Raw genomic sequence first — 24,718 nt, 5'->3', positions numbered from 1 at the left:
CACCAAAAACTGTCATTGCCGCGTAGCAGCGCTCCCCCGTGCTGCTCCCCCCTAACAACGCTGCCCCGTAGCATCATTGCTCCACTGTGTCCCTGCCCCACGGCGTCACTGCTTCTGTGGCAACTGCTGAGTCCCGGCCAGATCCGCTGATGGATTGCCTGGGAAAGGACTGGTCAGCCCTGGCAGCGCAGGCGAAGGCAATTTAGCTGTGTGATAGGAAGGGTTTGAGCCTGGCTGCACTCCCTTAGACCCCATCAACGGGCTGACAGCCACTGGGGAGGATCTGTGGTCGGAGATCCCTCCTTGGTTGTGGTGCAAAAGGGTCTGGCCTCTTCTCCCAGGCAAACAGTAGGACCCGAGGAAACGGCCAGAAGTTGTACCAGAGGAGGTTGAGGTTGAACATTAGGAGAAACTTTTTCTCTCAGAGGGCGGTCAGGCATTGCAATGGCTGCCCAGGGAAGTGGTGGAGTCGCCATTCCTGGCAGTGTTGAAGAGGTGCCTGGATGAGGAGCCAGGAGATATGGTTTAGTAGCTTGTGGTACTAACAGGAATGGGAGGGGGGTTGGACTAGATGATCTTGTAGGTCATTTCCAACCTTGCGATTCTATGATTGTATGATTCTAGGGACAGCAGCATTCCCTCACACCTATCCTGCCGATTCTTACGTCCCAGCAGGCTGCAGTGAAACTCCTGCCTTTCACCTGTGACAATCGCAGTCTGCGGGAGAGCAACAAATGGCCACACCGCATCCATCTCAGGTAGGAGTGTGGGGAAGCAAGCAAGTGAGGGATGTGAATGCATGGGGAGAGGGAGGTGCCTTTCTCTTCTCTGCCAGCTGCTTCCCTGGGCCGTGGCAGTTCCCAGCAAGGAGCCTCTTTGCTTGCAGGAGCCCGTGACCTTTGCAGAGGTGGCCGTGTATTTCAGCAGGGAGCAGTGGGCGCTGCTGGACCCTGCGCAGCGAGCGCTGTACCGGGACGTGATGCTGGAGACGTACGCGTGCGTGGCCTCGCTGGGTGAGGGCTTTGCTGCCTTTCGTCCTTGTTAGGGCTCCTTTGGCTGTGTAGAACGACACTGCAAGCAGGGCTTAGAATAATTGCAGTGTAGTTACTTGTGGAGGAACGCGGCAGCACCAGAAACAAAATGTAGGTAAGTTTCTCATATGTTTCAGGAAGGATTAGCTGCTTAGAACTCTGAGAAATGGTCCAGAGTCACTGCTGGCCAGCAGCCATCAGCTGGGAGGGGTTGGATCAGCTCCTGCAAGCTGTCTTTGTGTGGCTGTGTTGCATATTGCTGCGTTGCATTGTGCCGCCATGCTCCAGCAACCTGACAACTCTGGTTATTTGCCTTTTTTTTTCCTTTTCCATTGAATTATTGCAAACCTTTATGAAGCCTTGGGCACTAAGCAGTTTGGATACAATTTAAAAAAAGAAATCCTAAGGTGAACATTAGAGAAACTGTTCCTGCATAATTTTCAGGTACGTCGAGGTCATGTTGGGCTTCAAAGCAAGCCAGTATGTGTTGGCCCAGTGTCATCCAGGCCCTTATTGTGGTTACAGAAGTTGGGAGGGACACCGAGTGGAGTTGTTGGAGAAGCAGCTGTGCCAGAATCATCGGAATGCTTTCACGTCCTCTGCTTCTGTATTTAACCTCCATGTCCAGCCCCCAAACCTATGGTGGTCTCCCTGCTTGAAGGAGAGGAAGACCCCTGGGACCCAGATGTGCATGTCCTGGAGGACATGGCAGGAGATCTCAGCCCAGGTGAGATGGTGGGGGACAGGAGGAGGTTGGGCTGACAAGAACCATCTTTGTCTGAGAAATAGTTTAGGCCTACTGTGTTATTTCTGGCTTTTCTCTGTCATCCAGCAGGACGTGGAATCACAACTGTTGAGGAGGGTGTACAGAATTGTGATGTGACTGAAAGGCGGTGTGGAAGTGTCTTGGTGGAAGAAATCAGAAAGGATATCCAAGGGGATCTGAAACAAGTAGAGCACCTCAAGAAGCAACAGGGAAACCCTCCAGGAGAGACTGTGAGGAATCTCCTGGACTGCAGCACAGGTCAAAAACAGCCCGAAGATGCAAGGAGTAAGGAAGTGTGCCAGGAGAAAAGGCAGAACCCACGTGCTGAGTGTGGAAAAAGCCTGAAAAGCTTTTTAACCACTGTTGTGTATGCTCAATGAAGAGATTGTACAAGTGTTCAGATTGTACCAAAAGCTTCAAATGGAAATCCCACCTCGCCTTCCATCAGCGCATCCACAGAGGAGAGAGATCCTTTAGGTGTTCTGAGTGTCCAAAGAGCTTCAAGAACAGTTTCCCCCTCACCTGCCACCAGTGCATCCACACAGAGGAGAGACCCTTCAAGTGTCCTGAATGTCCAAGGAGCTTTAAAACCAATTCCCACCTCACTGGTCACCAGCGCCTCCACAAAAGGGAGAGAACCATTAAGTATTGTGAGTGTGGGAAGGGTTTCAAATACAGCTCTGTACTGCAGTGCCACCAGCGCATCCACACAGGAGAGAAACCCTTCAAGTGTTGTGAGTGTGGGAAGCACTTCAAGTACAGTTTTGTACTGAAGTGTCACCAGCGAATGCACACAGCAGTGAGACCCTTTCAGTGCTCTGAGTGTGGGAAGGGCTTCAAATTTGCTTATCAATTACAGCACCACACGCATCCACACAGAAAAGAGACCCTTTACATGTCCTGATTGTTCAAAGAGCTTCAAAATCAATTCCCAGCTCACCTACCAGCAGCGCATCCACAGAGGACAGAGACCCTTTAAGTGTCGTGAGTGTGAGATGAGCTTCAAATACAATTCTGTATTGAAGCGCCACCAGCGCATCCACACAGGGGAGAGACCCTTCGAGTGTCCCGAGTGTCCCGAGAGCTTCAGAACTAGTTTCTACCTCACCTGCCACCCATCATCCACACAGGAGAGAGACCCTTTAAGCGCATGTCAGCAGTTTGTGACGTGGTTTGGCCCGGTTCTGTGACTGGTGAAGGAGGAGGATCCACGGATCCATGCCCCAGAAAAGGGAGAATGGGAAAAGGAAAAAGGGGAAGGAGGAAAAGGGAAAAGGACAGGTAGACGGGCCTAACATCCAAACAGTGGCAGTGATCTGAAGAGGAAAGCTCATTTACTAGAAAATATATCAGAACGCAAGATAACACAATATAGTACAGTCTAATGGGAATTGGAGTTAATAAATAAAAGTGAGAGAGAGAGAGAGAGAGTGTTTGAAAGCTGAAGGTCTTGCTGTAATGCTGAAGGTGAGCACACGTGCTGCCAGGACGAGCAGAAAGTGAAAAAAGAGACATCTTGTGATGTGCAAACAGTTTTTATCTTTACCTCTGATGTGTGAATGGAAACACAGAGTCCCCTGGGGCATGTAGTTCTTCTCAGAACCAGCTACCCAGAGCAGTAACTGTAAATCCCAAAGCACTGCACACAATCACAGAATCATAGAATGGCCTGGGTTGAGAAGGACCTCAAAGGTATGTATTTTCAAGCCCCTGCCGTGGGCAGGGCGCCAACCATTAGACCAGGCTGCCCAGTGCCACATCCAGCCTGGATGCAATGGTGTGGAGTACTGGTGACAAAACATCATAAAACTAACACTGCATCCCTTATTCCACATTACTGTATCATGCTCAATATCTAAATACATACAGATCGTTCTCAGTTAGCATGTATCAACATGTAATTAACGTTGTAATAATTGTACTAAGCACACACACATGTACATACACGTGGAATGACTGAATGCACTCGGCCAACGTCAAATTCCCTTGTGGTACACATTGAACATCCCCTCTTTCTGCATCACGCTGAGCAAAAACAGTTCCACTGTGAGTTTTGCCCTTTCCAGAGGCTGCAAGGACCCACAGTGCTTTTCCCAAGATGCTCTTTATATGTACTGCAGGGACTTTATCTCCCTGTATGTTATGTAGGGAGCTGGGTTGGGTTGGACCATCGCCATTGACCGATCCTTGAGCGTTGACCAACCACGTGGCTTCTGCCAAGCGCTTCTCCCAGTGCTCAAATGTGCTGCCACCCATTGCTTTCAACACAGTTTTTAACAAGACGTGTCATTTGATTGTACCAGAAGCTGGTGCATGATAGGAGATATGATAAATCCCCTCAACGCCATGATCTTTGGCCCAAGTGTTCACAAGAGAATTTTGGAAACGAGACCCATTATCTGATTCAATCCTTTCTGGAGTGCCGTGTTGCCACAGGACTTGTTTCTCCAGACCTAATATGGTGTTGTGGGCAGTAGCATGGGGTATGTGTATGTTTCCAGCCACCCAGTGGTTACCTCCACCATGGTGAGTACATAACGCTTCCTGCTGTGAGATCATGGCAAGGTGGTGGAATCAACCTGCCAAGCCTCCCCTCTGAGCTAGAAATAATTAACCCTTGTGTTGCCAGTTCAAGTCCATTTGAGCCGCCTTAAGTTTAGAGGCTTAATCTACCTGATGGTTATTTTGTTGTTCTTCAGTAGCCCAGTTCTTGGGCACGTGAGCATCTTTGTGACACACCTTTACAACCATATTCTTTACTTGGGCAACAACGTCTTTCCACCGTTCAGCAGTTCAAATAGATGTACCCCTTCTTTATCAGTTGTTTTGTTCCCACTGCTTTCACCACCCCCATCAGGCATTTGCCACTATCCGTGAGTCACTATAAATCATTGGCCACCTCTCCCGTCCAGCAACATCTAAGGCCAGTTGAACAGCCCCTACCTCTGCAAATTGGCTTGATTCTCCTTTTCCTTTGGTGGCCTCTGCAACTTGTCATATAGGGCTCCGCACAGCAGCTTTCCATCTGCAATGCTTCCCAACAATAGGATACCATCCATCAGAGAACGGCTACTTTCATTTTCTGGTAGTTCATTGGATGATGGGGTCTCTAGCACACAGTACCTCTTCTGCTGGTGATGTTCCAGACTTTTTGTCTTCAGGTCAGTCCACGATCACCTCTAAGATTGGTGGGTGACTGAGGTTCCCCGTTTGAGCTCGCTGTGTAATCAATGCAACCCACTTACTCCAAGTGGCATCAGTCGCATGATGGATGGAGGGAACCTTTCCTTTAAACATCCAGTTCAGCACTGGCAGTCGAGGTGCCAGAAGGAGCTGCATTTCAATACTGACTACTTCGGAAGAGGTCCAAGCCCCCCCATATGTGGCCAAGATTTCCTTTTCAGTTGGGGTGTAGCACTCTTCAGCCCCCCTGTATGCTCAACTCAAGAGGTTAGCCTCGGGTCTCCTGAGGCTCCTTGCCACTGCATCCAAGTGGGATCTTTCTCTCTGTCCCAAATGTAAGAAGAGCTTCTACCACAGCTCCAGACTGAGTACCGGAGAATCCATTCAGGGCAGAGACCTGGAAAGACAGAGTTTCATCCCGGGGCTGCAACATTATTGACAGCTGGCTAATCTGTGTGAGAGGTAGACCCTGCAAGTGTCTCACCTGCAGGAGGAGTTTCTTTGAGGGCTGGCACCTCTTTGCTCATGGGAAAACCCCATGAAAAACTGGAGAGATCCTGAGGATGGTAGAGACCTAAGGATCATGGAAACCCAAACGCTTCCCACCGTACAGAAAGAGTTTGGAAAAACAAAGTGGCATCACTGGCACTCTGTCTGGAAAAGGGACTTATACCTGGGAGCTTCTGATGGTTTCTTTCCCTGTTAATAGAATACAATCTCTCCCCATGCCCAGTTTTCTGCTCTTCCTGTCAGCAGCTTTTTGAAGCCATTTCTTAAGGAAGTTCAGCTGTGTAGGGATGTCCTGTGTGCACGTGTTCTGCTCAGTAATTTTGGAGTCCACTGATGAATCGCGTAGAAGGGTCAGGAGAGCAGTCCAATGTCTCTTGGAGATTTAGCAAAAATGACCTGCATTCAGAAGAGGTCATCCTACCTGCAAGCTTTCACAGAGCAACCAGCCAATCCCTTCATCCTTGTGTCAGACCGCCGACAAGTCATGTGGAAGAGACCAGCCTTGGAAGTTAAGCTTGGTTTGCCCTGCTCCTCATACTCCTGATCACTGCATCCCTTCTGTGGCAAATGGCCTTTCTGTGCAGTGTGAAAGGGGACAGGGAAGGAGAATAAAGGAGCTGAGTTGTCCTGCAGCTTTTGTTTTCATTATGCTCTGGCCCTACTTTCTCCAATAAAAGACAAAGCGTTGAAGGACTGGGGAAGGTGGAAGGAGGTCAGACTCCAGATCCCTGCATGCTTCTGGGGGAAGGCACGTTTGGCACAAGGCCCCATCTCCATTCCTAACATGCGCACAGGAGGTTGTGCAGGGAGGGCTCTGTCACTCAGCCAGTTCAACCAGCACTTGTATTCACCCAGCAGCAATGTATGTCCTCTTTGTAACATGCGACCTCTGCACAGCCCGGAACTGGTGCAGCCTCACATACAGAGCTCCCCAGTAAACGAGCAGCTCTCCAGGTCTCCATCTGCATGGTTGTTATGCATCATTGTTTTTCTGGTCTTGGTGTCCATCCAAAGTTGGAGGCACAGCATGTTGACGAGGCATCTGGATCTGCTCCACATGGAGTTGGGCAGACTGGAGCACATTATAAATGTTTCTATAGCACTGCACACAGCATGAGGTGTAAGCAGGAGGAGCTAGAAGCTTTTAGCTTGGTCCTGGAGTTACAACATCCTCAGCATAAGCAAGGTGTGATGGAAAGGTTCTATGAAATGCATGCTGTGTGCACTGCATGGCTCCGGGCTCTCCAGGATAGGCAGGGCAGGTGAAACAGGATGGTGTTGCTGTACGTAATGGTGGGCTGGAATGCATGGAGCTTGCTGTTCCCAGTGACATGGCTGTGAGACTCCAAATAAGGTTTAAGGGGCAAGGCAGTAAGGTGAGAGTCTGCTATAGGCCACCCAGCCAGGAGAATGATCCCAATTAATCATTCCTAGGAAGTGTGAGAGAACAGTGAGGTGGATTGTGATCTGATTGACCGGCAGAGCACGGAGGGTTGTGATTATTGGTTCAGAATCTGATTGCAGGCCTGTAACTAGCAGTGTTTCCCAGGGGTCCAATCTTGTTCAACATCTTCCTCGGTGACCTGGATGAAGGGATAAAGTGCACCCTCAACAAGTACAATGCTGGGAGGAGTGGCTGACATACCAGAAATCTGTGCTGCCGTTCAACAAGATGTGAACAGAACGGTCAGTTGGGCAGACAAGAACGTGATGAATTGCAACAGGAGGAAATATAGGAAGGGGGAGGAAAAACTGCCTTCAGCCATACAGGCTAGGGTTGACCTACTGGAGAGGAGCTTCCCAGCAAGTTTGGAGCTGGGGAGCGAGGGTCAGGGAACAGCAGGGTCATGCAGCATCATTTGTCTGCAGACAGAGCGCAGCTTTGCAGGACTGCCTCTGACATTTGGTCCCCACTATGGCCACGTCCCACTGCTGAGCTCCATGGGTGTCAAACAGGTTGCCCAGGGAATTGGTGGAGTCACCGTCTCTGGAGTTGCTTAAGCAAAGGACGGATGTAGAATTTAGGGGCGTGTGTTGGTGGGTGCTCCTGGTGGTGGGTGGCTGATTGCAGTAGATGAGACCTTGGAGGTCTTTTCCAACCTTAATGATTCAATGATTCTCTGAAGTCCAGTCCCTGCCTTGCTGGCCGGTCCTTCCAAAAAGTGTCATAACCATCCACGTGGGCCTTCCAGTCATCAGAGCTGTTCCCACTGTGTCTCTGTGGTAGCCATAAGATCACGGTTCTGCAGCCTCGCACAGCCCTCAGATTATTCCCATTTATTCCCTACGCTGCATGTGCTGATGTACGGACACTTCAGAGAAGAAAAGGCAGTCGAGATGCAGGCATCTCTAGAGGAGATCCCTGCTTGTTCCAAGCTGCAGAGCGAGGCCTGAAGCGGAGCTCTGTTTCTGTGGGTCACCAGGGACCAGGCTGAGTGTTGTCTGCAGTTGCAGTAGCGTTGTTAAACCACCCGTCTTTCTCTGTCCAATACCACAAAGCTTTTTATCTGCTTTGTGCAGCTCAGCTCCCTGCCCTAAGAGATGATGCTCCTTGTGCAGGGACTGGCCTTATCAGCAGGAGGAGGTTCGAGGCACTGGGTGAAATGGACAGCCTGAACAAAGTCTCCTTTCATAGCGGTTCTGTCTGGGTGAACGCAGACATGGCCGGGCATTTCCCTGTGTGGGCCCTGGATCCAGCCCTCACGTGAGCGCTCACCACCGTAGTGTCAGAGGTGAAGAGCCCCGTCACTTCTGCCTCTGCCCAAACTACTGAGGTCACTATGAAAGGAAGGCAGGGGGACTCAGGGGTCTCATCATCTCTGTCCTCATCGTCTCCCAGTCAAAACCATCGCCCTCATATTATCTCTGTGGTTCCCAAGGTTCACCTCATGGTAGCTCGGCGCTCACCTTGTGATCCCTTGTTGCACTTGAAAGCCCCAGCTGCTCCTGCTCACCTCCGAGAGCACTGAGACTCTGGTGTGCACCATGGGCCTGACCATGGCCACGTCCCACTGCTGAGCTCCATGGGGGTCCCTACAGATCCTTGGGCCACCAAAGAGTGTCTGAGTTGGAACGAGGACACTGCGACAGGAACACTGGGTGATCATGGGGTGTCACAGCCAAAACACGACACAGTCATGAGGTGACCGTGGATAAGAATGTGGTGACAAATAGGTCAGGGATCAGAAGGGGAAAGTCTGGCCATCGTAGGGTGACCATGGGTAATCATGTGGGTCACATGGGGCAAAGATGGTGTTGTGATGGGGTGACAAAGAGGTGACCACTGGGTGACCACAGCGGGGTATCTTTGGGTGACCACAGTAAGGAAGGGGAAGGACCACGGAGTCAACAGCTCAGCGAGTTCTAATTGAGAAGGGGACAGAGCAGGCTGTGCAGGGGCAGCAGGGAACGCGGTGACAACACAAAGGGAAACTCTAGCTCCTGGCTGGGGAGCGCAGGACATGCTGGTGGAGCAGCAGTGTGGGGCAGCTCGTAATTCAGAATCCCTGCAGGGAAAGGGAGGACCAGAGTGGTTTTCGGGCTCCTCTGAGCACAGTGATGTCACTGGGGAATGAGAAATTACCTGGAGTGGTTGGATCGGGGTGCCCTGAAACTGAGCGAGACGAGGTCAGCATGGTCACAGCTCAACACCACTGCATCCCCCAGCACAGCCCCAGCTGCTCCTGCTCACCTCCAAGAGCACTGAGACTCTGGTGTGCACCACAGGCCTGACCATGGCTACGGCCAGCATCGACACAGGCACCGTCCTCGTGCTCAAGGTCGTGCAGATGAATGGTGCCTGCAGCCACAGGAGCCCGCTGTGATGAGGCTGAGCGTCCCGTGTGCCATCATAGCCCCGCATCCCCATCCTGACCCACACATCCCCTTATGTGGGTCCTGTCCTTGGGGTGCTTGGTCAGAGGAAGGGTGCTTGGACACAGCCCAGCCCCACTGCTGACCTGTGTCACTGCAGCGTTTGCAGCCCCGCGCAACAGCGCTGTGAGGTCTGGGAGGTCCGTGAGGGCAACCGTGGGTGACCATGGGGTGATCAAAGGGGACCACGGGGAGAACATGATGTGACCGCGGTAAGACATCAGAGGTAACAGCCCATAAGAATGGGGGGCAAAGAGGCGATTATGGGGGTATCTTGGGATAACCACGGGGAGAGCAGGGGGACCATCGGGTGACCATGAAGTTACTATGAAGGAAGTGTGAAGGAACTGTGGGGTGAGCATGGAGAGACCGTGGGCAGAATATTGTGTGGCCACCAACTGACCATGCAATGACACTGGGATGAGCATAGAGCGACCACAGGCCGGAAAGAATGGAAAGAGCCTGGGAAGTGGCACAGGAAGCAACTGAGCGTGTCCCACAGAGCAGTTAGCAGCAGGGCTGGTGGCATCTGTCACTGGTGTATGGAGAGAGCTCTGCGTCACAGGGCTGCCTCTTACATTTGGCCACCATGAAATACTGGAGGGGGAAGAGAAATGAAATGAAATGAAATGAAATGAAATGAAATGAAATGAAATGCTGCCCCGGCCACCTCTGAGAGAAGTGAGACCCTGTGAGCGCCCTGGGCCCGGCTGTGGGCACTGTGGAAATCATCTCAAGATGAGAGGTGCTTGTGCCAAGCAGGGCCTCCTGTGAGGAGAGGTAATATCCCGGGTGCCCTCACTGTCTGCATCCCAATCCTGCCCCACGCATCCCCTGAATGGGCACCTGCCCTTGGGTGCTGGAGCAGACATGGGGTGACAAACAGGTGAGCGTGGTGAGAGCACTGGAGGATCGTGGGTTCGCTATGGATGGACCGTGGGGATCATGGATCAAAGGGGGGAGCGTGGAGTAAGCAGGAGGGTGCTGGAGCAAACAGCGGGTGACAATGAGAAGACGAAGGGCAGACAGTGGCATTTCTGTCAGGTGTCCATGCGGAGACGACAGGAGTAATATGAGCGGAACACGGAGTGAGAAAGGGATGATAAAGAGTTGAGCATGGTGCGAGGACAGTGAAACCGCGTGGCAACCACTGAGCGAGCGTGGCAATGTCATGGAGGGAGCACGGGGCCACCCGTGGGGCTCAGGCAGTGGTGGAGCACTGGGAGCGATACGGCTGTTCCCAGGCAGAGCAGCGGCAGCGAGCATTCCTCGGAGCAGACAGACAGACAGACACACAGACGGACGGCACGCAGGACGGCGCCGTCACGCCAGGGCTGATCGAGGTACCCGCAATGGAGATCTGCCCGGAGACGGGTGATGCCGCCCAGCCCAGGCACTCCCTGCTCCCTTCATCGTCCTCCCACAGCAGCCATGGGGAGCGGCCGTGCGGTGGCGGCCGGGGCCGTGCTGGTGGCATCGGTGGCGCTGGGAGCACGGCTGGCCGCTGGCACGCGGCCCTCGGGTGAGCGCGGAGAGCCGGGGTGGGGATGGTGCAGGCCGGTCCCTGCCGGGCTCTCCCGGCACCCATCCCAGCCCCGCGCGCGGCGTTCGGAGCCCCGGGGCTCCGGGACGCCAGCGGCACCGCAGCCGTGGGGGGCGCGGGGTGGGGCCGGGACGGAGCGAGGGCGGGGAGGGGCTCTCGGGTCCGGCGAGGGGCCGCTGCGCTCCGTGACGGCGCCCTCTCCCCGCAGCGTTTTTCCAGTGGAGCGCTACAGTTGAGTGCCGCTTCCTCAATGGCACCGAGCGGACGAGGTTTCTGGTGAGGCACGTCTACAACCGGCAGCAGTACGTGCACTTCGACAGCGACGTCGGTCTCTTCGTGGCCGACACGGTCCTGGGAGAGCCTTCTGCTCGGCTCTTCAACAGCCAGCCGGACGTGCTGGAGAAGAACAGGGCTGCGGTGGAAATGCTCTGCAACTACAACCACGAGACAGTGGCCCCTGTGACGCTGCGGAAGAGAGGTGAGTTCACGCGTCCGCACAGCTCGCGACGGGCACAGCGCTGATGAGCACACGCGGCGCTCTCACAGCCCGTCCCCAACGCTCTCCCTCTGTCCCCCGGCAGAGCCCAAGGTGAGGATCTGTGCGCTGCAGTCGGGCTCCCAGCCCCAAAGCGACCGGCTGGCTTGCTACGTGACGGGCTTCTACCCACCCGAGATCGAAGTGAAGTGGTTCCAGAATGGGCGGGAGGAGACGGAGCGCGTCGTGTCCACGGACGTGATCCAGAACGGGGACTGGACCTACCAGGTGCTGGTGCTGCTGGAGACCAGCCCACGGCACGGGGACAGCTACGCGTGCCGGGTGGAGCACACCAGCCTGCGGCAGCCCATCGGCCAGCCCTGGGGTAAGGCCCCTCGCCCCTGTCGGCTCTGGGGGGAGTGGGAGCGTGGCCTTCAGAACCTGAGCTCCCCTTCCTGTCCCTGCAGAGCCGCTGGTGGATGTGGGCAGGAGCAAGCTGCTGGTGGGCATCGGGGGCTTTGTGGTGGGGCTCGTCTACCTGGCGCTGGGGCTCTTCCTCTTCCTGCACACTAAGAAAGGTGAGCAGTGGGGCAGCGGGGCTGTGCTGTGGGGAAGGAGATGGCGGCGGTGAGCTGTGGCCACGCTCGCTCAATGTGACCATGACCTCGTCTCGCTCAGTTTCAGGGCACCCCGATCCAACCACTCCAGGTAATTTCTCATTCCCCCAGTGACAGCGCTGTACCCGGGAGCCCCAAGCTCACTGCGGTCCTCATTTCTCCCCCTTTCCCTGCAGGGATCCTCAACTAGCAGCTGCTGCTCCACCAGCATGTCCTGCGCTCCCCAGCCAGGAGCTAGAGTTTCCCTTTGCGTTGTCACCGCGTTCCCTGCTGCCCCTGCACAGCCTGCTCTGTCCCCTTCTCAATTAGAACTCGCTGAGCTGTTGACTCCGTGGTCCTTCCCCTTCCTTACTGTGGTCACCCAATGACACCCCGCCGTGGTCACCCAGTGGTCACCTCTTTGTCACCCCATCACCCATCACAACACCATCTTTGCCTCATATGACCCACAGGGTTACCCGTGCTCACCCCACACTGGCCAGACTTTCCCCTTCCGATCCCTTCACTCTCAAGCCATTTTTCCCCCTGAGACTCCTTCCTAGCAACCCTGTGGTCACCCGATGTTGCCACCGTGTTCTCAGCATGCCAACCCATGTCCTCACCATCATTACCCCGCGGTCATCCCGGAGACACACATTCTGCACCCACTTTCTCACCCATCTCCTGGCTGTGTTACGCTTAGGCCGTGACACCTGGCGATCACTCGGTGTTCCCATCGAAATGACCTCGCAGTGTTCTGGTTCCAGCTCAGACACTGCGAGTAGCACGCTGCTTTTTTGGCTGTTGCTGAGTGATGGAGCGCTCCTGAGGCCGGGCCGGGCCACGGAGAGGGGAAGAACCATTGCCATGATGACGTGGAGCCAGGACAGGTGTCCTCATCCAAGCATACGTGACGCCATGCGGAAGGCCTTAAAGCTGTGTGGAGTTGGGCAGAATACAGACGATGCTTGACGCTCGGGGATTGGCTGGGCGTTGGGTGGAGGGCGCTGACACGTCTTGCCCCATGGCCACCCCATGCCCACCTCTTCACAACCTCATTCCCACCTGACGCTCCTCCCCGTGATCCTATGGTGTTTCCCTCTGTGTTCCCTTCACTGTCATCCCGTGCTCAGCCCGCGGTCGCCCCACGGCCTCGCCATGATCCCACCCCTCGTGATCACCGCGCGTTCCCTGTGTCATCCATCGCTGAGGAAAACGCTCCGAATCGTAGATTTTTAAGCAGGCAAAGATCTTTGTGATAGCAGCAAAGTCTGTCCATCATTGCAACAATGGGCCCCTGCTGGCCAAAGGCAGAAATTGCACAGCAGTCCATTCGTTCAGTTCCATCCCCGGGTCCGACGCGGTAATTCCTCTCCTGGCACAGGTTGGTGGAGCTTCTCCTGGTCACCATCTTCCCGACGCTGTTGCCACAATAGAAGGTCTGGTACCAACTTGTTGTTTTTAGGTATGGCCTGTGCTTTCCTACACAGGTAGGAGGGCAGTGTTTCCAAAGGGAAGCACATTGGTTCCGTGCTGCGCTAGGCTCTCCCCGCCCTGCCTGTTTCCTTTGCCTCGTGCCTGTCTCAATCCTACCTGAGCCGAAACGCCCCAATCCGCACTTTACTCCGTTCAGCAGCTTTCTTGGTGAAAAACAACTTGTATCACTGTTTCGCAGGAAGGTTTTCAGTTCGGTCAGGGCCGAGACTACAGACAGAAAACACTGGAAACTTCCACTGCAAAAACACCACCCGCCTCTCACATTTTCCAACCTTATTGATTCCGTGATCCAAACGCCAACCCCAGCTCGGGTCGGTATGAAAAAGGGCTCCAAAGGGAAGTCCCAGCGGCTGTCAGCTTCATTTGGAATGTCTTTCAAAACCCCGCGTGCAGAGGGAGCCTGCTCCATCCCTACGCCCTGAACCAAGCACACATTCTCATCAAACACTCCCCACCGAGGGCTCATCCTAACAACTGCTGCCCATGGAAGGCTCCGTGTTGCCTCATCTGCCTCTCATGAGGAGTACGGAAGGAAAGTAGGAAGGGAGGCAGGGAGGGATGGAGATAAGAAGGGAGGCAGGGAGGAAAGAAGGAAGGAGGCAATGAAGGAAGGAAGGGAGGGAAAAACTCAAAATTAAGAAGAGATGGGGGCAGTTGACCCGGTGCAGTGAGGGAAATTGGAGGTGAAAAGGCAATAAATGGTGCCGTGGACCATGGGGGGGGGGGAGTGGGATGTGAATGGCTGCACTGATACTCATTCAGGTCAAACACAACCAGACGCCCATAGGCACCGGTGCAGCTCCTTGGCCACGCCCCGCGCCGTAACCTGGCCACGCCCCCCGGGGCGTCTCAGTTTTGAAGCCACGCCCCTACCATTCCTGGCCACGCCCCCATGCCCTGCGCCCGTCGCTTTTTGGCTAAACCACGCCCTTTCCGTTTGGCCACGCCCCCGCACGCCGTCGGTCCGATTCCAGCCACGCCCATCGCCGTTAGCCACGCTCCTTCGTGCCATCAGCCACGCCCCCTTTCTGTCCTGGCCCCGCCCCGTCCCACGCTGCTCTTTGCCCGCACCGCGCCCGGTGCCGCTCCCGAAGCCACCGAACGGACCCGGTTCCGGCCCCCGGACTCACGGGCCCGCTGCCGCACCCGGACCCGCACCGCGGACCCATGGACGGCGGTCTGCGGCCCGGATCCCCGCAGCCGGGACCGGAGCCGCGCTCCGGACTCGCGGAACCAGACCCGAACGCGGGCGCGGACCCGGCGCCCGGACCCGCGAACGCGGAGCCCGATCTGAATCGCGGTCCCGAGGACCCGGACCCGGATCGGCGTCCCGGCGGCGCGGAACCGGTTCCGGCCCCGGCGCCCGCCCCGTGCCGTTGGTTCCTGGAGGGCCGCTGCCGTTTCGGGCCGCGCTGCCGCCGCCCGCACCCGGGGCGGAGTCCGACCGCCGGCCCGGAACCGGCAGCGACGCGGGAGGAACCGGGAGCGGCGGGGAAGAAGCCGCCGCTGCGCCGCGCCGCCGCCGTCCTCAGCCGCCTCCGCTGGGACCCTCGAGCGGACCCCGCGGCCGCCACCGTGGAGCACCGCGACCGCTTCGTGGGCGTCGTGGAGCGGCCGCTGCTGGAGTTCTTCACGGGGCCGCTGTGCGACGCGGGGCCCGCGGACCTGGCGGTGCCCGAACACCGCATCGTGCGCATCCGCTACCGCGGGCGCTGCGTGTGGGACCGGGAGAAGCGCATCGATCGCGTGTTCGGGTCGGGGGGGGGGACGGGGACCATGCGGGAGGTGCTGGAGGAGCTGGGGGAGGGCTGGGGGGAGTGAGGGAGGGCGACGAACCCCCGAAATGCCGTCGGGGGCCCTTCTGTACCCCGGAGGTGACGGTGAGGTCCCCTCTGTGCTGGGGACGTGGGGATGCGCACTCCTGGAGGAGCCCTCGGCTGCAGTGACGTGGGCACAGGGTTCCCTTCTGTATCCAAAAAAAGGGCACCAAAATCCCTTTTGCATTGGGGACATGGGGACGTGCACATGGGATCCCCTTGGGCACAGGCTCACGGACATAGGGCGCACACACGCTTGGGGCCCTTCTGTACCCTGAAAGTGACACGGACGTCCCTTTAGCACTGGGATAACATGGCGGTGACATGAACGCCTCACCCTGTTCTGTAGTCCCACGGTGACAGTGAGGTCCTCTCAGCACTGGGGATGTCGGGGACCCTTCTGTGCCACAAACACACGGAGATGGACACTTGGACCCCAGAGGTGACAGTGGTGTCCCTTTGGCATCGGGGACATGGATGTGGGGGACCCTTCTGGTACCCCAAAGGTGACACTGAGGTCCCCTCGGCCCTGAGGACAGGAAAACCTGGACCAGGACACCGGGCTCCTTTTGTCATGGGGACGAGGACGCACCGGGCGTCCTTACCGTACCCCAAAGAAAGTGGTACTGAGGTCTCCTTGGCTCCTGGCAACAATGACATGGGGACGTGGCACCCGGACACCTTCTGTCCTCCATGGGTGACACCGAGGTTGCCTTGGCACGGGGGACACGGGTATGGCGACGTGGACATTGGGTCCCTCTGGGCCACGGGGGGGACGTTGATGCCAAAGCCCCCTGAGCTCTGTCACTACACTACAGGGACATGGACAGAGGGTCCCCTTGCCCACGGGTGTACATTCTGCACCCAAACAAAGGCACCAGAATCCCTTCGGTGTCAGGGATGAGGATATGTGAACACGGACACTGGGTCCTCTTGGCCGTGGGGTGCTGTTCACTGTTCTGTTACCATTTCTGCTCAGAGGGAAAAGACAGAAGGCCTTGGGAGGTCACCTGATGGCCCTTTTCATCGTCTGGCTCACCTCTGCTGCCCGTCTGCCTCAGCATGAGCGTAAGGCCTTTGGCTTTTGGACACTCTCTCTCTTTGCATTTGATTTTTTAGCTCATATTCTAATGATCTTGTATTATTTTGTATTACAGAGTGTTATCTGGCATTCCGATATCTTTTCTAGCAAATTAGTTTGTTTCCTTTCAGATCGTCGCTTCTGTTCTGTTTCAGAGCCCATCTCTTCATCCTTTTTCCCATTTCCATTTTCCAGGGTGCGGATCCACAGATCCCCCCTCCCGCCAGTCACGGAACCAGGCCGAACCAGCCCACAGACCACTGACACTCTGGTCGAGGTGCCACAAGATAAAGCTGAGTAGCTCAGCGGTGGTAGCGGTGGGAGGAGGACGGTTGGATGGGATGATCTTGTAGCTCCACTCCAGCCTCGTGTTTCCACGGTTCCATCACCGTTCTGAGCTGCTCTCTGTGTCTGGGCCGTATTGCTTCAGGCGCTCCCTGCTCTCACTGCACAGAGGTGCTCTCTGAACTGCACACTGCATCTGCAGTGCTCCTGTTTCCTTCAAGCCATTCTCCTCTGCAGTTCCCAAAGGATCACAGAACCACCGAATGGCTTGGCTTACAAGAGACCTTTCAGATCATCCAGTTCCAATCCCCTGCTCCAGGCTGGGACACCTCCCACAGCCCCGTCCTGCCTGGCACTGAATGCCTCCAGGGCGGGGGCATCCACAAGCTGCTCCCTCTCAGGAAATAATTTCCTCCTAACAGCCAGCCTAAATCGACCTCCTTCCACTTGAAAGCCGTTTCCCCTCATCCTGTCGCCACACACCCTTATCAAACAGCCCCATCCCAGCTTTCACGGAGCCTCCCTTCAGGCACTGCCCACGACTTCAGCTCGCCGCTCGGCGGGCACTGACGGAAGCTGCTGGCAGCTCACCCCGTTTCTCCCTGCAGAAGAGGCCTCTGCACACCCAGCACCTTCACGCCGTCTGCATTAACAATACCTTCCGCGGCTCACACGCCTCTCTCGCTCCTCCCATTTCTTTCTACGCCCGTCTTGCCAAGCCGCCGCCCATCGTAAACACGCGCCGTTTGCAGTAAGCGAAGCGCTGCACCGCAGCCGCTCCCATCGCTTCCCGCAGCGCTGCGGAACGGGACGGGACGGGACGCGGCGCAGCACAGTGCGGGCCGGGCCTCACCGCCTGCTCTCAGCCGCCCCGCGCAGCGCTGCTGCAGCCCCGCGCCGTCCGCGCGTCCCGCCGGCCGCCACCCACCGCCCCCCGGCTCCGCGCCGCAGCCCCGGATACGAACTGCGGCAGCGCCGCTCCCGCCCCGTCCCACTCCCCCCCCGCCCGTCCGCACTCCGCTTCCGCTGCAGGCCGGACGTGACGTCATCATGGCGCGCGGTGACGTCACGGCGCGTCGCTCGCTCCGCCGGCTTTCTCCGCTGCGATCGTTCCCCGCTCCGTCCCGGGGCTTCCTGCGCTGCTCCACGGCCTGAAGCCGCACCGGGCCGCGTTTCCCGCAGGCGCTGCCCGCTGTCCCCGGGGGCGAAGCGCCGCCCGGCTGCCGGCTGAGATCCTCTCCCGTGTCGCCGTTTGCTGTCAGCCGCCTCGGGCTCTTGGTGCCGAACGGGAAGTGCTGAGTCCCGGCCCGGCCCGCTGATGGATCGCCTGGCAGCGGGCCGCTCAGCCCTGGCAGCGCAGGTAGCGGCCGTGCAGCGGTGTGATCGGAAGGGGGGGCCGCACCTCTCTTGGATCCCGTGGAAGGGCCTTCCTGGAGATCCTTCCTTTTCCCCGTGCGCCGAGATGTTCCGAGATCGCTGAGCAATCTTCCTGGTCGTCCCTTTGCCGTTCCGCTTCCGTATCTCTTTCTCGCTATGCTGCCACAGCCGCCCAATAGCATCAGTGCCCCACAGCGCCGCACCAAAAACTGTCATTGCCGCGTAGCAGCGCTCCCCCGTGCTGCTCCCCCCTAACAACGCTGCCCCGTAGCATCATTGCTCCGCTGTGTCCCTGCCCCACGGCGTCACTGCTTCTGTGGCGACTGCTGAGTCCCGGCCAGATCCGCTGATGGATTGCCTGGGAAAGGACTGGTCAGCCCTGGCAGCGCAGGCGAAGGCAATTTAGCTGTGTGATAGGAAGGGTTTGAGCCTGGCTGCACTCCCTTAGACCCCATCAACGGGCTGACAGCCACTGGGGAGGATCTGTGGTCGGAGATCCCTCCTTGGTGGAGCTTTCCCCTGCGAACCTGGAATCTTCTGACAGGGGTGAGCAATCTGCTTTCTTCGTAGCATCTCTTACCCGCATGATGTTCTGTTTGTACATAGGGAGCAGATGAAGGGCCGAGGAACACGTGGACGTGGGACATGAAAGAGACCGAGGTACCAAATGTCTTCATCCGCTCAGTGCCAAGCTGCAAGACTGCCCTTCAGGAATCATAGGATCGTAGAATCCCAGAGCCCGGACAGCAGGAGGAAAGGGGGGAGTAGAGGAGCTGCCCTGGTGGGAGAGGAGCGCGTTGTTCAGAGGGCCCTGATGAGGTGCAGCCATGGATGCTGGGAGCTGGCACCCTCACAGCAAGGCCTTCATCATCCCTGAGTAGCGTTACTGGGAGAAGGTCCTACAAGCTCCAAATGTCAACCAAAGGAAGAGCAAGAAGGACCTAGGGAGCAAAGGGCTTCAGCGCAGTGCCTGGGAAGGTGCTGGAGCAGCTCGTCCCAGACACCACTCCCAGGCACACGAAGGGGGAAAACAATCAATCAGCGCGGATTCAGCAAGGAGAGCTGATGTCTGACTTGGGGAACCTCTCCGACAACACGCGCGGCGGCCTGATAGGTGAGGGCAGTGCAGAGGATGTCCACCATGGGGCCCCATCCGGGCCCTGAGCTGCAAGGGGACACGATCCCCCCACCCCAAATCAGACAGCACGCAGGATGAGCTGCAAACCAGCAATCCAAACTGCTGAGCTTTATTTGACTGCAAAGGCGTCACACAAAGAGTACAAAGACATTTGGCAGGAAACAACTCCCCTCATGCTCCAGCTTGTTCTCAGCTGTCAGGGCCCTGGAGGGGCTGAGCTCCGGTTGAAGGATGCCCAATTTGGTGCTGTAACTCCAGTCAAGCTGAATATATGAACAATCGCAATGATGTACCCAATTAGCAATAAGCTGTGGTGCGATGCCTTGTGGTACATTCTGGTACGGCTTGGAAAGAAAGAGAGGAAGAGAAAGAGAGAGGAGAGAGATGAAGATGCACTCACTGCCCTTGTACCCAGCGATGTCACAGCTGTTCCCCTAAGTGTGGGGCGCCTTATATGTTCCTATGCACCTTTGCTTTCTGTGTTCCTGCGCCCACCTATGGTAGAGCCGAGTCCTTCTTCACACCATCCCAGAAGGGTCTCCGGTGGTGGGCAGAGCCCATCTGAATGCTCTGGCAATGGGTTGGTGGGGCGGAGGGTCTCTTGCTGTCCACCCCACCAAATGAGCACCGGTTGGGTCCACGTGGAGCATCGCCATACTTTGCGAGACATTCTCCTGGTCTGAGTTCTCCTGCTGTTACTCAGTGGGACCTGCAGAGCTCCAGGAGCGAAGGACATGGCTGCCTCACCTTCGCAACACCACCTCCTCCACACGCTCCTCGTCTCGTTGCTGTGCTCGTTTCTTTTGCACTTCTACGGAGTGTTTGGGACGTGAACTCTTTTCTTCTTGGCCTCTTCCAGAGGCTCCGCTTGTCCCCTGGGCCCAGCACCCAGTGCTCTCATCCCGATGCGTCTGCAATGGTACCTTCCCCAAAATGATGCACAGCGCTCTGCCCGGAAGTGGGTCACCCCCAGCAGAAAACCTCACGGGACGGAGCAGAGGAACGTCAGCCCAAGAAGACACAGCAGGTCGAGCTGAGATACACACACCCGCAAACTCCAAACGCATGCAGGGCCAGCTGAAGTAGCACAGCACTCAGATGGAAGATTCACTCCCTGCAGGGGTGAGAAGAGACGGTGTCACGTGCGGCCGCGTCCCTGTCCTGACTCACTGCTCTGGGGGCTCTGCAGGGAGAGCCGGGCCCAGTATCGCCCCCGCTGTGAGTCCAACAGAAGAACGCAGGGAATCGAGACCCCTCCAACCTCAGGGACCCCTCCTGATCCCCGGTCCCACACCGTACCTGTGGCCAAACTGCTGGATTCCCCACCGTGGCCTGCAAGGGAGACAGAACCGTGAGCCCTGGCTCTGTGCTTGCTATGGGGCACGGAGCATCGGGCCGCCACCACCACTGTGACCCCAAAGCAACGAGGGGCTCCAGAGTGCCCCAACCCCGAGCATCGGCAGGGGACAGTGCTGCCCTCATCGCTTACCTAGTGCAGCTCTGTAACCTTTCTCATCCTTCCCTGCAGAAAGAAGTGTCAGCGTTGGCTCCTGTCAGAGCGCAGGCACTCCCAAGGGGGTCTGGCTGCTCCCCGCCTTCTGCCCACAGCCCTCTGCCTTTACCTGACTTGCGCTTCCATGCCAGCAATCCAACGACAGCAGTGACAACAGCCACGAAGACCACTCCGGCCACAGTGAGGATCAGGTTGGGCTGCCGCTCTGCGGGAGAGCGGCGTTGTCAGGAAAGGAAGGGGTGGACTCTGAGCCCCAGCCCCACGCACCCCCACTGCCAGGCTCACCCCAGGAGAAGAGGCCGGGCTGGAGCAGGCTGGCGTGCTCCACACGGCAACGGTACTTGTCCCCGTCCCCCGGCAGCGCGTCGATGGTGGCCAAGGCGTGGTAGGTGCCGTCGCTGTTGGGCACGATGCCACCCCAGTGGGTTTCCTGGTCCTGGATCACACCGTCCTTCATCCAGCCGATGGCGATGGGCCGTGGGTAGAAGCCGTAAGCGCGGCAGGACAAAGTCAGGATCCCGTCAGCCTCCTCCCCCCGCACTCGCACCTCGGGCCGCTCTGCAGATGGGTGACATTGCGGGCAGGGCTGAGCTCCTCACGCCGAGCCCCTGCCCCACACCCAGCCCAGCCCCACGGCCCCCTCCCATCCTCACCTCTCCTCTTCAGCGCTGCCTTCCCGTGCTCCACGTATCTTCTCAGGTTCTCAACGCAGAGAGTGCCCAGCATGTGCTTCCATCTCTCGGCGCATGTCCCTTCCGCCTCCAATCTCCTCTTGGTGACTTCTGCCACTGCATCCGCCGCGGTGAACGTCATCGTGTTCATATCGAAGGCCATGTAGTCCCTGCCGTCAAACGCATCCTGATTGTACCCTTGGATGCTGCCGTCCTCCAGGATGTCACAGCCGAACATCTTCTGCAGCGTGTGAGACCCTGAGACACAGCGGGGTGGGCAGCGAGGGGCTTCTTGGGCTGTGGGGCACCACAAGCACCGCGGAGCTGGGATGGGGCGAGCGGGCTCAGGAACGGGGCATCCCAGGGAGAGCAACACCACACACGGATTGCCCAGCACAGCTGCACGGGGGGCGCAGCCGGGCCTCAGTGGGGCCGACAGACACCCCATCGAGCCCCCGCCCCACGGATCCCCCAGCCCAGCCCCGCCGCCCACTGCGGCTCACCTCTGCTTTTGTTGTAGTGCTCCTGGAGCCAGTCCAGAGCCACGTAGAAATCCAGCTCACCGCTCTGGGCCTTCTTGGTCTCCGCATCCCAGTGCTTCACGTCCTCCTGTGCCAGCCAGTCCACGATGGGCTGCACCGTCCGGCGCTCGCTGTTGTAGTTCCCGAAGGGTGTGCCGTCCACGTAGCCGACGGCCACGAACTGCGGCATCCCGGGTCCGGGATCCGTAATCCCCGTCAGGAAGTACCGCAGGGAGTGCGACTCTGCGGGACAGACGGCGCCGGAGTCGTGAGCCGCGGGCGGGGATCCCGCGGACGCAGCCCAGGAGCGAGGAGCCGCGGGTCCCGGGGCCGGGGGCAGCCCGTTCCCGCAACACTCACCGCACGCCGCCTCGCCCAGCACCCCCAGCAGCAGCCCCAGCAGCACCGCCTCGCTCGGACCCATGGCGCCGCTCTCCGGGACGCCTCCGGCCCCGCCCCGCGTCCCCATTGGTGCCTCCGCCACGGCCTGGCCAATGGAGACCGAGAGGGCGCGTGACGTCACCGGGCGCCGGGCAGAGCTCGCTCTCGAGGGTTGTCAAAAGGGACAGCGAACGCGCACAGGAAGGGAGGGGACGACGATAAGGATAAGGGCAGGAGCCGGCCGTCAGAGCGCGGCCAAGGGCGGCGGCGGGAGCCCCGCTCGAGCGCTGGAGCACAGCGGTGTGGGATGCGCGGCTCGCTCCTCCCGGCGAGGATGGGTTGGATGCACAGAGGCACCGAGACCCCAGGCGTGGAAATGACCTCTGGATCGCCAACCCGACTCCAGCCCGTCCTTCTCCGTCGCTCTGAGCCCCGTCCCCAAGTGCCGCATCTCCACGCTCCCGGAACTCCTCCAGAGACGGAGAGAAAACAACGGCAGAGTTCTGCAGTGCGGCTGACACGACGGGGAACCCGAGGGCAGCGGCGTGAGCAGCACCTGAGCTCTCCGGGTTGTTCTGCCCAGAGAGGAGACCGAGGGGAGGCTCCGCGGCAGCTCAGCGCCCCCTTACGGTGGCCCACAGTCTTCTCTTGGTAGCCAGGAACTACAGCGACACGGAGGAACCTCCTGGCAGCCGTCAGTGCCCTCCCACAGCGTGAGACCGCCTGGCCCTGTGTGGCCCCGTCGGCTTCTCTGATGGTTGCCAACTCTGCTTTTCTTCTGCCGAGGGTCTCTGATCCAAACAGCCTTAGAACATCCTTTCCAGCCCATCATAATACCCGTACTATTCGAAAACGTCTAAAAACTACTGCAGTTTTGCAAGTGAGAATTAATCGTAATTAATTATATAAATTAAGATTTAATATGAATTATGAATTAATAATAATTCAGCAGCTCTATTTCCAAAACATGCTACTGACGTGTGGTATTTCCACCTCTTCACACCAGCTGTTTCTAAGGACGAGGTACAAAACACAAACATTACATACAAACATTGCGCTCTGCTTCTTCAGACCAGTTCCCCCTTTTTGACATCTGATGCAGAAACAGCCTTGGAAACTCATCTGCAACCAATCTGTAGACATTTAAGAGCGTTAAATGCTGCCAGGTTCCCATGCCTGGCTCCTGTGGCAAGAGAGTATTTGCATTTATAATCCAGCCCCATAAGGAAATGAGCTGCTGTGCACTGTGAGAACCCTTGAAGTTTTTGAGCCACTGCCCGCTTCCCAAGCGTCTCTGAAATAACAGCAGAAGCCTCCGAGGTAATTAAGAGATGATGACAATCAGTGGTTGGAGAGAGCGAAGAAACCCAAACTGATGGTTTGCTGAGGAAAGGGATGGTGGCAGAACCTCCATATTCTGCATTCTTTTATCCTCATCTTCTGCCAACATGGCATTCCGGCACACTGGTAACGTGGGAACGGGGTGTTGTTTCTGCATTAGAACTAAGGGCATAAATATTTTACTGACAGTTGTTTTCAGGGGGGTCTTTTTAGTTCACCAGAGGTCTCTGATGGTCTGTGCACGGTCAGCAGGTGGCTGCAGCGCTTTGTGGTCACGGAGATGAGGTGGATGGGGTGATTTATTGGTGCTGGACAGACAAGACCTGAGCGACAGAGCATTGTAGGAGAAGCAGCAAAACAATTAGCGGTATGCATGTTTAGATAGCTGGGATTTAGATAGCAACCTGATGTACGCATACATCAGGTGTGGATGTGTTTAGCTGAGCCTCGGGGAGATTTGTGAACCCGAAGCATTCAGCCAATGAGGAACCACGGGGGGAAGAGATGAGCACTGGGCAATAAGGCATAAGAGATGTACGCTGCTTTCTGTGTGCGCTGCTGCCTGCGGGCCGGCCGACGCTGCTATGGCAATAAAATGTGCTTTGAACAGAGATACCGTCCTGGTCAGTTTTTGGGGCATCTCCCACGGATGGGGGTTCGCAGCTGGTGGCTCAGAGCCGAGCTGTGTGGGCTGGACTCTGTACTGCGAAGGCCCTCCCAGAGTGAGTGCAGCAACCACTGCTATGGGCAGAATCGCAGCGGGGTAGGAGGAGAGAACAGAAAAGTGCTGCAGCGCGACTGCCGGAGCAGACCATCCATGCACCTTGGTGTGGTTTGGCTTCCCCAGACATCGAATTCCAACCCCCTGCTATCAACAGGGACTTGCCTGTAGGCTCTAGACCAAAAACGAAGGCTGAGCCCTCCAGACTGTCACAGTGCAGGTGGTTTTAATGCAAAATATGTCCGTGTGTAGTGCAATTCCAAGGCCACAGCCTGAAGCAGTACATGAGCACGTGACCGCCTGGAGTGGAGGGGGGCGAGAGCCACCATTATGTCTCAGCGATACTTCTGGGAATGCTCGTGCAGTCTGAGCTCCCCTTGCCTCCCTCCTTCCTGCAG

General features: G+C 57.2%; 6 protein-coding genes across 6 annotated transcripts in view; 5 read left to right on the top strand and 1 right to left on the bottom strand.

The window, feature by feature from the left end:
- The window catches only part of LOC128091986 (class II histocompatibility antigen, B-L beta chain-like), an 83,755-nt gene that overhangs the window by 35,229 nt on the left and 23,808 nt on the right, over positions 1 to 24,718 (top strand). The gene's annotated exons all lie outside the window — the stretch shown is intronic.
- Positions 681 to 1,808, top strand: LOC128092014 (zinc finger protein 707-like). The gene is made up of 3 exons (XM_052705454.1): positions 681 to 758; positions 887 to 1,013; positions 1,660 to 1,808. Exons 1-3 carry the CDS (start codon positions 735 to 737, stop codon positions 1,791 to 1,793), a joined length of 285 nt encoding a protein of 94 aa, XP_052561414.1. The 5' UTR covers positions 681 to 734; the 3' UTR covers positions 1,794 to 1,808.
- Positions 1,883 to 3,216, top strand: LOC128091998 (zinc finger protein 501-like). Its single transcript, XM_052705433.1, is given in 3 exon segments — positions 1,883 to 2,661; positions 2,663 to 2,913; positions 2,916 to 3,216. Coding segments are annotated over 3 exon segments (906 nt in total). The 5' UTR covers positions 1,883 to 2,173; the 3' UTR covers positions 3,083 to 3,216.
- On the top strand, positions 10,520 to 12,203 carry LOC128092002 (class II histocompatibility antigen, B-L beta chain-like). The gene is made up of 6 exons (XM_052705438.1): positions 10,520 to 10,706; positions 11,115 to 11,384; positions 11,488 to 11,766; positions 11,849 to 11,959; positions 12,060 to 12,089; positions 12,175 to 12,203. Exons 1-6 carry the CDS (start codon positions 10,535 to 10,537, stop codon positions 12,186 to 12,188), a joined length of 876 nt encoding a protein of 291 aa, XP_052561398.1. The 5' UTR covers positions 10,520 to 10,534; the 3' UTR covers positions 12,189 to 12,203.
- On the top strand, positions 14,541 to 15,632 carry LOC128092004 (leukocyte receptor cluster member 9-like). Its single transcript, XM_052705440.1, has one exon. It carries the CDS (start codon positions 14,642 to 14,644, stop codon positions 15,293 to 15,295), a length of 654 nt encoding a protein of 217 aa, XP_052561400.1. The 5' UTR covers positions 14,541 to 14,641; the 3' UTR covers positions 15,296 to 15,632.
- On the bottom strand, positions 19,248 to 22,316 carry LOC128091995 (class I histocompatibility antigen, F10 alpha chain-like). The gene is given in 9 exon segments (XM_052705430.1): positions 19,248 to 20,286; positions 20,472 to 20,504; positions 20,662 to 20,694; positions 20,795 to 20,890; positions 20,971 to 21,243; positions 21,339 to 21,614; positions 21,860 to 22,120; positions 22,123 to 22,184; positions 22,186 to 22,316. Coding segments are annotated over 9 exon segments (1,170 nt in total). The 5' UTR covers positions 22,302 to 22,316; the 3' UTR covers positions 19,248 to 20,266.

The sequence above is a fragment of the Tympanuchus pallidicinctus genome, unplaced genomic scaffold (assembly GCF_026119805.1).
Source record: "Tympanuchus pallidicinctus isolate F22 unplaced genomic scaffold, pur_lepc_1.0 scaffold58, whole genome shotgun sequence".
NCBI lineage: Eukaryota > Metazoa > Chordata > Aves > Galliformes > Phasianidae > Tympanuchus > Tympanuchus pallidicinctus.
The sequence above is the reverse complement of the archived record's forward strand: the minus strand, read 5'-3'. Positions and strand labels throughout refer to the sequence as shown.

Bases quoted from the DNA above. Each gene is read 5' to 3' on its own strand.
- LOC128092014 (XM_052705454.1), top strand. From the start codon at position 735: ATGGCCACACCGCATCCATCTCAG. The intron at 759-886 runs GTAGGAGTGTGG...CTTTGCTTGCAG, and splicing joins CCACACCGCATCCATCTCAG to GAGCCCGTGACCTTTGCAGA. The intron at 1,014-1,659 runs GTGAGGGCTTTG...CTCCATGTCCAG, and splicing joins CGCGTGCGTGGCCTCGCTGG to CCCCCAAACCTATGGTGGTC.
- LOC128092002 (XM_052705438.1), top strand. From the start codon at position 10,535: ATGGAGGGAGCACGGGGCCACCCGTGGGGCTCAGGCAGTGGTGGAGCA. The intron at 11,767-11,848 runs GTAAGGCCCCTC...CTGTCCCTGCAG, and splicing joins GCCCATCGGCCAGCCCTGGG to AGCCGCTGGTGGATGTGGGC. The intron at 11,960-12,059 runs GTGAGCAGTGGG...CGTCTCGCTCAG, and splicing joins CTTCCTGCACACTAAGAAAG to TTTCAGGGCACCCCGATCCA.
- LOC128092004 (XM_052705440.1), top strand. From the start codon at position 14,642: ATGGACGGCGGTCTGCGGCCCGGATCCCCGCAGCCGGGACCGGAGCCG.